The sequence below is a fragment of the Argiope bruennichi genome, chromosome X2, assembly GCF_947563725.1.
Source record: "Argiope bruennichi chromosome X2, qqArgBrue1.1, whole genome shotgun sequence".
Classification (NCBI taxonomy): domain Eukaryota; kingdom Metazoa; phylum Arthropoda; class Arachnida; order Araneae; family Araneidae; genus Argiope; species Argiope bruennichi.
In genome coordinates this window covers 70,600,819-70,612,907 of record NC_079163.1, presented here as the reverse complement: position 1 = coordinate 70,612,907, position 12,089 = coordinate 70,600,819, and the positions used below count along the sequence as shown (strand labels likewise).

The 12,089-nt window shown below is 32.1% G+C and overlaps 1 protein-coding gene across 2 annotated transcripts in view; it reads right to left on the bottom strand.

Moving 5' to 3' along the window:
• The window catches only part of LOC129960181 (cadherin EGF LAG seven-pass G-type receptor 1-like), a 152,116-nt gene that overhangs the window by 67,376 nt on the left and 72,651 nt on the right, over positions 1-12,089 (bottom strand). For both annotated transcript variants that reach the window (XM_056073389.1, XM_056073390.1), the window contains 2 exons: positions 11,680-11,906; positions 2,009-2,396 (listed from right to left, as the gene is read on the bottom strand). In XM_056073389.1, coding sequence (XP_055929364.1) covers positions 2,009-2,396; positions 11,680-11,906 — 615 coding nt within the window. The remainder of the gene's footprint in view (positions 1-2,008; positions 2,397-11,679; positions 11,907-12,089) is intronic.

Sequence of the window (12,089 nt, the reverse complement as noted above, 5' to 3'; positions counted from 1 at the left end):
AAATGCCACCTTCGAGTACTTCATATAATACAATTTTATCAATAGGATAAATTTTTTGACTGAATTTATCAATTTTAATAATTTTATAATGAATACTGGACAATATCCATTTTAGTCCGACAAGTCTTTCGGGGATACTCTAGATTAATTTTTTCTTATTAATGATATAGGTGTTACTTTTAATATATAATTAAATATCTCAACTAAAGTTCGTTATTTTTATAACAACAATCTTAATTTTTTAAATAAAATTTAACGATAAAGAAGGAGCAAAGATTTTAATTTAAATATCACGTGGTGCCGAATGGCAGGATCAAAGTTTTGCTCTATAAAAATCCAATCAATCAATGAGTTCTGCTTTTCTTAAATATTAATTATTAATGATTGGAACATTTTAAGCTAATTGATTCATAGCATACGTTTATGCAGTTGATTGATAAAATGACTAATACTATACCAGACGCAAAAGTGCAGAACAATTGTTCTCATCAAAGAACATATCTTGTTCTCTAAGAATTATCTTTTAATAACCCATCATAAAGTTCTTCTCTGTCACCTCATTGCCTGCTTTAAACAAGTAAGATTTGTATTTTTAGACAAGCTGAATTTTAAAATAAAAGAGGGGGTTGTTTGCTGTGGAAAAATTGTTACCTTCCTTCACGGTACTAGGAATTGTGTATGTGCAAGAAACCTGTGAAATGTTTCGAGATCCTGTGGAAGAGTATTTCGAGGGACTTTGTTGCAGCGTACAAAATAAACGCGGCATCAAGGGAGAGAGAACGCCATTTTTCCATTAATCGAAGAAGACTAAAAACGGCTCTCTTGAATGCTTCCTATGATATTTTATATTCTGGGCCTTTTATTATTTAAAAGAAACTCTGAAACCTATGATTTTGTTAATTCTTTCTTTGTTCAAGGTTAAAAGCTTAATTCTGAAATTTAATATTACTCTTCTTTGGTGCTCAAAATGTAATGAAATTTTACGAACATCTTGCGTCACATAAATTCAAGTTAAGTAATATCATATAATATCTGCACTGATTTAAGTGTATTGGTACTTTCTACGAAACAATCGTTAAGGACGAAAAAATGTGGGAGGAAAAATAATATTTTTTCTAAAAAAAAAAGCAGCTGATCTCACAATGTTATTTATGAGCAAAACTATAACTAACAATTCATTGTTACTGACAGTTTCCTTATTGGTTTATCAGAGTAAGGATTTCTGTTTAATGCAGGATGAGTGGGAATGATTATTATTTCAGAATCACGCAAGACCATTTCGATGCATAATAGCAGAATTACGAGAGACGAACTTTCAGAATATTTCTTTATAACATATTAAATAACATTCAAAGACCTAAACTAGAATTAATCATTATTAAATTTTAAGTGATTTTTAACTATAAAAATATGTCAGAAAGGGGAAAACGAACAAAATTAGTTTAATGCATGACGTGATAGATTGCTAGAAGTGAACTGGTTTCATAGCCAAAGATCTATACTACTGAGGAAATTCCATTACTTCATTGATATTTCTTTCTATATTTTATTACAAAATCAAACAATCTCCCAGGAGGGGAGGGGGCATCGAAATGAGGATGAGATGCTTCCAGAATGATGATTAGATCTTGACACCCTGGAGGGTACACGAAAAGGTTGGGTCTGGCTCCTCCCGTCGATAACGGGACTTACTTCCATAGTTATGGGTTGTACCGTGGCCGGTGATGGCCTTTAGTTCCCACCAGTATTGCTGTTGCGGAGATCCGGTCATTCAGTATTTATTATCCGTATGCCTTCGGGCGGGTCGGAGAGTCAGTGATATGACTTATAAAATCAAACATAAAAACTTGTTTGTACAATTCATTAAGATCAAACTTAGTGGGCGAGGGATCAATATCTTTCGAACAATGGAATTCTTTTTCATATCAAATTTCATTCAAGTATAAAATTATTAACTCTCAATAATATCTTTAACTTTAATAACTAAGTATTTACTTGTATATATTACCTGATAAAGTTTTCACGGCAACAAACACTGAGACATAATCCCATCTCTTAGGCGATCCACCATCTTCAGCAAATATACCAAAATTTTGCAAAGATTCACTTTCATTGATAGGCTGACTAAGAGTTAATTCCCCTGTCAGAGAATTCAATGTAAAATATTGGCTGGTCGTGTTTTGATCCAATATATAATATATTTCTGCATTGTGTGGCTCTGGATCTGGATCTGACGCTTTGACAGTGAGAACCACAGTATCCACATTAGTCTCTGGATGTAGTTCTAGAGTATAGTTTCGTTGTTCAAACCGAGGTGCGAACTGATTAAATTCAGTTACAGCTATTTGCAAGTGCTCCAGCTCTGATGAACCGTAGCTCACCGCCGCCACCATTACCTAAAAAAATGAAATGACATCATCAAAGTGAAATAAATCATTTTGATATCAAATCCTAAATTCGGTAGGTCTTCCCAATTTTTGAAAGCATTTAAAATTTAGAAATGTCATTCGCTTAGAACCACCTTTTGACAAAGCATATATCAGTAAAGGTGAATGAGAAAAATATATGAGAACAAGTAGTTTATTTAGTTAAGAGTATCCGATAATGTTAAAAAGATGCTTTTTCTAGAAAAATGTGAAATCTTTTTTAATGATATTAAAATAAAGTCCAAACTTCTTAGATTCTAAAACGGATTTTGTTTTTAATATACGTAAGATAGAACTCTAGATACAGTAGTTTCAATAATACACAACAAATAAAAATGAAATCGGAAACAGTGGTACTTTTAACCGAAAATAAGTTATTTTATTTTTACCGTAAAATTCTCCAAAATAATATTTGATATATTTATATTAACTCTCAACCTACTCAGCCGTAATATGCTTATTTTTTGGTATTTTTATTAAAAAAGCGAGAAAACTACATCCAGCTGTACTACTCCAACTGTTTCCAGCGCATTTGGATGAACTAATTTACAAGTGCAATATCTAAACGCATTTTCGGAAGAATGAATATTTCACTCAGAATATTTCACGGTAAGCATGATTTCTTAAAATCAATTAAATAAAATTTTATGAAATTTGGTATGCATGTATCCAAAACCTTTGAGAATGTGATAGACCTCGGATTTTAAGGCATTATTACAGGTAAGCTTCATTTAGGCATGTTTTACATACACTTTAAATTCAAATATAGACAAATTTTGACATAAAAATCATTAACGGCAACTTCAAATGCTCAGAAAATTATTTGTTGAAACAATTCTTATTTTGTAAAGTCTCTTACATTTTATGTAGTTTGAGCTATATATAGGCGAAATAAAAATTAAATATTTCCTTTTTTTTTTTTTTTTTTGCTTATTCTGTTTATTCTAGCATTGTAAATTTTATTAAATTTTCGTTAAATAAGTAGGGTTTTTTTTCAATAACTTTTCTGTTTAACTGTTTGTTTGTTTTTTTTCTTCTTCTAATAGTGACTTTTCAAGTATGTTTTAGCTATAGGTGGTTATAAAAATAATGGAAACACCTGTGAATAAAAGTGACATTTTTGAATGCGCTTCGTAAGCTTTAAAATGTAATAATAGCCACCAGTTTTTTTTATAAATAGCAATGTATATATTCTGGTAATATGTGTTAGCTTTATTGAAGTGCTGTAATTCTTAGATTTTTTTTTCAAAAGCGTAAAATGCCGGACCTCTCAGATTTTCAAAGAGCCCAAATCGTAGCTGCCCGTCTAGCTGGAGCAAGTGTGACTGAAATATCCCACCTTTTAGGCGTTTCTAGAGGTATGGTATCTAAAGTGATGACAGCATACACACAGCGTGACAAGACAAGCTCGACAAAGCAAAATAGTGGGCGGAAAGAGAAGCTCAATGAAAGAGGCCGACGGGTATTGAAGCAGATTGTAATGTCTAAAAAGCGAAATGCAGAAAAAGTGACCGCAGAGCTCAATGTACACCTGGATTCTCCATGTCAGTGATTACAGTTAGAAGGCACCTTCATAAACAGAACATTTATGGCAGAGCAGCAATTTCCAAGCCATTTGTCACAGATGTTAATGGTAAACGTCGTCTACAGTGGTGTCACATTCACAAAACCTGGTCAACTAATAAGTGGAAGAAAGTAATATGGTTTGACGAATCATATTTCACACTTTTCCCTACAACAGTACGGATGCACATTTGGAGGACACTTGCACAAGCGTATGATCGTGATTCTCTCCTTCCAACTGTCAAGCATGGAGGGGCATTTGTTATGATATGGGCAGCCATGTCGTGGTTTTCTGCTGGACCAATCGTAGCCCTGAAAGGAAGAATCATTGGATAGAAGTAAAAAGAAATTTTAGCTGACCAGGCCCATCCTATGATGCAAGCTTTATTTCCTGCAAGAGATGGAATTTTCCAGGATGATAATGCACCTATCCATGCAGCGAGACTTGTCCAATTATGGTTTGACGGACAAGAGGATGAAGTTAAACATCTGCCTTGGCCCGCACAGTCACCCGATCTCAATAAATTTGAACCGTTATGGTATATTTTAGAGCGGTCAATACGGAATCTATATCCTCCACCGGCATCTCTCCCAGAACTTTCACATTATCTCCAGGAAGAATGGTACAATATATTCCTCTAAACACTTTTAAACACTTATATGAATCGATTCCTAGGCGAATCCAAACTGTATTACATGCCAAAGGCGGTATTACACCATGCTAATAAAGGATTCTTTGTAAATCTAAGGTGTTTCCATTATTTTGATAACCACCTGCATTTGGTACAATAAAAAATGTTTATGTATCATTTTTTTAAAAATTCGCATCCAAACCCAGTCGGATACCTTAATATCTGAAAGAAGTGAAAGACACTTAGATAAAATTAGTTGTCTTAACTGTTAATATTTTACAAAAAGAAACTCATACACACATTAGTTTTCTCTTAATTAATTAAATCAGTATTCAATAGCTTGCAAAATACCATTTTCCTTAAATTGGAGGAATTTCATTATATCCTTTAAGACGGCAGTCTTATAGGTTATATTTAGCATTTATATGGCACTTGCACATATAATAAATAGCTGCTGTTTTTTCAGGTAACAAATAATTCTATGTAATTTATATTTATTATACATTGATGTATTATAACTGCGTCGAATGTATGTTGAACAGATTGAGCCAAACAATTAAATTTTCTCCGAATTTCAGTTTTGTTTATTGAACAGACTCAGACATCTGCGTTGCATTATCTTAAGCCATATTCCAACGACTGTGGCCTTACAAACGAGGCACGCTTCCCCCCCCCCCCTTGACCCTCTCTTGCGGTTTTCTGGGGTGCTTTAATGTTTGTCCAGTCGGTAAACTGGATAATCATCAAAGCACTCCAGAAAACCGCAAGAGACGGTCAAGGGAGAGGAGGGAAGTGTGCCTCGCCTGAAGAAACACGGGTCGTACGAACGCGGCTTTATTCAAATTCCTAAAGCTGAAGTCATTTCGTAAATTGTCCAGCACACACGAATGGAGGCCAGTTGCAATGTAAATCTCAACTGTGAATTAGGCTTTTCGTAATAAAATTTTAATGAAATGTTAGGAGTAATTCTAGAAATTGATTTAAACTTTCCCATGCAAACGCTAAAATAATAATATTAAGGCAGTCAAAATGTGATATGATAAATTTGTTATGTGCATCAATTAAACGAATAAATGCTACTAATAACGACGTGAATCACAAAATCAACCTTGAAGAAAATCGAAGGAGTAGGATATTGTATGAGTCATATTTCTTGAAGCTGCAATGAATTTTGTGTTTTCCTTCCTCATGAGAGAGCTCTAAAACTTATTTTCTTTTTACCTCAATTGTTAGTTTCTAGAAAAATAACCATTATCATTTTATTGCTTCAATTTTCATTAAATTTCAATTCAAATATCTAACTTTATTTCATTTATTTAAACAACTATAAAAATATTTAAAATCATAAGGGTTTTTTTCACTTATAATTTCATTAATAACTTCCTTTTTTTTTCCAACAGTTGTTAATAAAACTAGTATTTTTGGTCAAGAATTTGAGGAACATTAATAAGAAAAGCATTGCAATATTGAATTAATAATTTATAGTTACGTGTGCCCACTATTTATTAATATTAGGATTACTTATTAGGTTACCAGTTCATATTTTTGCAATAGATTTAAACCATCTTTCTTAGTTCCAAATTATGCCTTAGGAACACTAAGATGAAGATTTCACTTTACTTTGAAAACATTTTACTTCTACAACTTTGGCTTTCTTCGATGCATTTTGCTGTAGTATTAAGTTTATGATTGCCATAACTTTTTATAGTTAATGAAAACTGCATAACCTAAAGATTTGTATGTCAAGGGATGTATAATTCGATTGCAATCACCAACGTTCTTCAAACTTTTCTGAATTTCGTAGGGTTGAACTTCGACAGTATATTTTGTTGTTTCTAGAGATGTATAACTCGGGGGGGGGGGTTGAGGGGGGGGGGGTAAGAGGGAGGTTCAAAATCTTTTCTTTTCGATTAGCGAAATGAAGCCAGCTGGAGTGATCTTCTTAAAATTTTATCGCAACATAAAACAGTGAACATTGGGCAAGATCGTGAACACCATGAGTGCTCAATTTTTTCTTTTCAGAGTCCCAGGTATCGTAGCATAAAAAGTAAAATCGGTACTTGAGTATTATTAATTGCATGTTCATTAGCGAACAATTGTTACGAAGGAATTTATCAAGGTGCAATCTTCGGCGATTAATGCACAAATAGTTGAAAACTGAAAATGTATTTTAGGCGCGTTTTTCCTGATCAATTCAAATCATAGAACTACAATTGTAGTCACAAGATCAAATACCGAATTGCATTTTTGAATTATGCGAGAAAAAGGTCAGAACACTTTAGATGTACCAAATTTTATCGATATAGCTCCCTTCGTTCTGTAGTTATCAAGTAGTTCGAACAAGACTTTCTCTGCATAGATTTCGTTCGATATTTGGCTAAAATCTACAAATATGGCCTAAGGACCATACAACAAATTTCATCCGTCTAGTTGAAAGCGTTTTTGATTTACAGTGCTCACAGACAGACGTAGTTCCGAAAGTGTATTTATCGGACTCAAGGAGATCCGAGATTCTTTAAAAATCTCGAAACCGAATTTTTTGACGATTCCGATACTTTAACTTCGTATACGAGAAAGTAAAAATCGTCAGTTTTATTAAACATAATTTATTTTGAACTCCAATTATTTGTAGCAAAATTTAATTCAATAGTCATTAAACACTGTTTTTGACTTTGAAATAAAAAAATTGCATATTTGTGATTGAAAAGAGGCGGCGAACTGTGTAAACATCAACAACACGTTAAACGTCTTCATCGAAAGTGAGGAGAAAAGAAACGAATCAAATAAATTTTATTTATTCCATAAAAATAATGTATTGCATAAAAATCAGTAATTTTTATAACTTTTTAATATGTGTATTTTCGGATACATAATAAACATTTGAAGAGATCCTGCAAATTTTGGAAAATTTTGTCTGTCATTTGGATTGTTATAATTATAGAATCTTCTGTTCCCTATTCTACAGATGTCACCAGTGCTTATGAAAAACTAAAGTCAATCAAAATATGTTTATCTCAGAGATATGTATTCAGAGGAAGAATCAAGAAACATGAACCAAGTTCCTTCGATGAGTCCCAAGCATTCAAAATTCGAAAAAAATTACATTACAGATTATTAGGGATCATCATCAAAATATCGTCATTGAAAATGAACAATAATAAAGGTTGCTGTCGAAACGTGCACTTCTATTGTCTGTTCAAATCTTGTTATTCATCGATTTTTAAACCTTCCCTAATGATTTATAATACAAAGCGCCTTTGGAGATTTTAAAGAATTACTTAGAATTAGAAGTTTTTTACTAGTTATTATGGTACTTATTTTATTACTGCATTATTTTTATTATTAAAATCTTATTTTGTAATTTGAAAAAAGAAATAAAGAAATTTTTTAATATGATTGAATTTTTAAGGTACCATTTCTTATATACAAATAGATAAATGAAATACAAGGGTGTTTATGGTGTCAAGATATTTACTGAATATCTTGAAAGGTGACAACATGGTCGTCCGTTTTCAAAGAAGTTAAATTTTTAAAAACAAACACATAGAAAAGAATAAAGCTATTCAGTTTAATATTATTTTGACTTGAAATAATACTGAATGCTGTATATTTGTACTGAATATTTGGCTATATCGAAAATAATACCTCGAGGATGATATTTTGTTTGAACGCGTAGCAAGTATGAAAATTTTGTAGTCAAATATTATTTTACCATTTCCAGTCCATTCTTATCTTTACAAAGGAAAGACACTCTTTTATGGTTTTCATGCATTGCATATGTGATGCAAGTCACAGATAATTGTGGTCGCAGTGAAAATATCTAAATTGGAAAATAATAACTTGGTGTCACAAATTTTTTATCTAATAAGTAATACCTTTAGGAGCAATTTCCTTTCACCCGTATTTAAATTGTCGTATCTTCATTGGATTTTATCAGTTAAAATTTTTTTAAAATTTTCAAAGTTCATATTACTTTATACGAAAAAAAAATGATTAAAATCAAAGATTTTGAGTGATAATTCAAAAAGTGAATAGGTGTATATTACTGCAGGGACACAATTTTAATGTGATAAAATAGAGAAATGACAAAAATTGAAAGAGCAAGGCATTAGAGAAGATACAGTACACTCCCGAGTATCCGGCTTCCGTACTATTCGGGCCTAGTTTCCTTTCATCGTAATTAAATGAAAAGGGAAGGCGTTACATTGACAACACTGCCAAGGCATTAGAAGCGGGCGTCAGCTGGGATACTCCTACGTGTCGGCTGCAAAATATAAGCTGTGACAGGAAAACGGCAGCGTTCTGTTCGTTGTTCATTGTTTCATCAGTAAGTAACGAACTACAATTGCTTCCGCTGCTCCTGATTATGTCTGTGTAATCATTTATCCGTGAAAAATAAAATCAATTGAGTCAAATTTCTTAACAATTGGGCCTACGATTTACATTTAGGCTTTGTTTGTTTCCTGCATTTAAGTTAGGCATTACAAAATTTGTGTTAAAATGTTTATCCGTTTATCCAAACAGTTTATATCCTTTAACCCTTTAAAGGGCCATTTTTTTCTAGTCATATTATGTTAAAATATTTTTAGGCTTGAAATTAGAATAGGGAAAAGGATTCATTTAATTTATTAGATAAATTTAATTTGATTAATTAATTTGGTTAATTAATAATTAAGTAACAAATCAAGACACCTTTTGTGTGAGATAAAGAACTGAAACATCTAAGTTTCTGTCTTTCTAAAAAAATTTGTCAGAACTTATGCCAACCTACATAATTTCATACAAAGATTGATAAATTTGATGGGAAGCATACTTCCCACTGCCCTAGAAAGGGTTAACTTATGTACTTTTTCTCTAATAAATTCTTGAGACGTACAGTGCAATATATAAACATATATAAACTACCAGTACAGAGCATTCTATTTTAACATGACACGTTCTCAGCAACTACTTTTCTGACTCTCCAGGCCACGGCAGCGTTTTTATTCTATGTAGATTGAAATAAATGGAGGGTTTAGTATTCAATAAGAAGTGAGAAAATACGTATTATAACAACGAGTTTGGGTATAAAAACTTTAACTTCTGGTATTGGTAGACAATGAAATGAGTTCATTGAACTCCGGCCTATCCGGCTTTTCTATTATCCGGCCTGCCCTTCAGCCACATTAGACCGTATACTTGGGAGTGTATTGTATTTACGTATCGAATTATCAGATATGATCACACATTTCAGTTCGCTAGTATTTTGCATATGGAAAAGGATACACTAAAATGCATAATGTCATTATTTCAGAGCAATATTCTTTGATTTCAAGAAAATCACTTATCAAAGCAATAAGCAGGAATGCGCTCACATTTCATGTCTAAATCGTCTTATTGTATTAGATTTCTATTAAATGAAGAAGCTCTTGATTAAATTCTTTCATAAATGCTCGGTCACTTCTTCTGTCCAGATGAAGTGGCATGATTTATGCTCAAGCATTTAAAGAAATAGTTTATTTGCTACCAAACACACTTGCTAGAATTAGCCATCTCCAATATGAAGATGAAAAAAATCTTGTACTCCGAGTAAAATCTGAAATTGCCAGTTGAAAGAATTTGAAATCAATCAACTTTATCAGTAAAATATATAAGAAAAACAAACATTAGTTGAGTTTAATAAATTTCAAAATTCTTTTAACTAAATTAATGTAATTTTACTGCCAATGTCTATAAATATTTACAGGTAAAATGAGACATTTTTTTACGCAACAGAATTGGACAGTAAATTCTCTGAATATGATTTACTGGAATATGTATTTCTCCTTTTCCACACAAATTAATGTAATTTATTCAAACTCATATTAGGAAAGAATAAGAAGACCGTCTTCTTGGATATTTAGATAAGACTTTAAATAGACTTTGAATAACATTCCAATAAATAGTGGCAATTTTTCTTTTGAGGTCAGATGTTTTTATTCCAACGTTACATAGAAAATTTTCAATGGTAAAGTAGTGAGAAAAAAATATCAAATACTTTCTTTACCATTTCGATAATGACATAAGAAATTTTTTGCTCGATTAAAGATTTTAACATATCTCTCCTGTTCGGGAACTACAGTACACTCGCGACTATCCGGCTTATGTACTATCCGGCCTAGTTTTCTTTTATCGTAATTAAATGAGAAGGGCAATGTGTTGGATTGGCAGCATTGCCAAGGCATTGGAAGCCGGCGTTTGCTACGATTCCCTTACATGTCTTGCGCAAAATACAAGTTGTGACAGGAAAAGGGCAGCGTTCTGCTCGTTGTTCATTGTTTCGTCAGTGTGTAACGGACCTTAATTGTTTCCACTATTCCTGGTTATAACTGCACAGTAAGTACAGTATTGGTTAAATTCCCATTCTACGCGGTTTGAGATAAATGGAGGGCTTAGTACTCAATAAGAAGCGAGAAAAAAACGTATTATAACATTGAGTTTGGGTATAAAAATTTGGAAACGCTTCCGTGGTATGAACACGAAAAATTAAATAAAATATAAAGAAAAAGCGAGAATGGAAAGAATACAGACATTCTAAATTACAAAAATTGCAACCTGAAATTGTTGCAATTCATTTAACCCTTATGTTCATTTTGTATAGCATACCATACATATAACTTTATAAAAATATACTACCACTATAAAATAATTTTTAACTTAGTTTTATTAAACGATTTTTATTACACGATTTTTTTATTAATTTTTGATGTTTTTTATAGCGTAAAAAAGCTACCTATATACATTTTTTTTTTTTTTTTTTTTTTTGCTTTTCTTCAAAAAAGCAATCATCTTGCCACGATAAGGGTTAAAGAAGAACAATTTAGATCTGTAAATTAAATACAATACAAACGCTGGTGATTTATGTTTTTTTTTTTTTGTTTGTTTGTTTTCACGGAATTCTTGTGACATTACAGTTGATTTCCCACTTCCAATTGTGGTAATTTTGGGGTTCATTTTCATCAATTAATCTATAAAGGAATGTCAACAGATTTCAAGAAAAAAATGCAAGAGGATCAAAAAATCTGATAATTTCTTTTTACCTGATAAGATTCTCCAACAGTTTTATTGATCATCGTTGCCGTTGATAGATTTCCAGACATTTTATCCACTATGAAATGCTTATAGTCGAGCACATTGGGTAAGTTGTATTCCACTTTTTTCCTCGGCCTGTCGGGATCATAAGCATGCACTGTAGTGACGTGAACTCCCGCAGGTGCCCCTGCGTAAATTCGGGGCTGGTGCATTAAAGGCCTGAAGACAAGTTTACCTGCGACACAAATATCAATTATAATACATGTTAGGAATATTTCTCTTTTACAGAAGGGCTAAATAATATGTATATAATAATAAACACCCAAATAAGGATTGTTCTTAGTTGTGGTTTTATTAAATAAGATTGTAAGCTTCATTTTAAAATCATTTCTCATCACTTAACTTCAGTTGTTCCCTT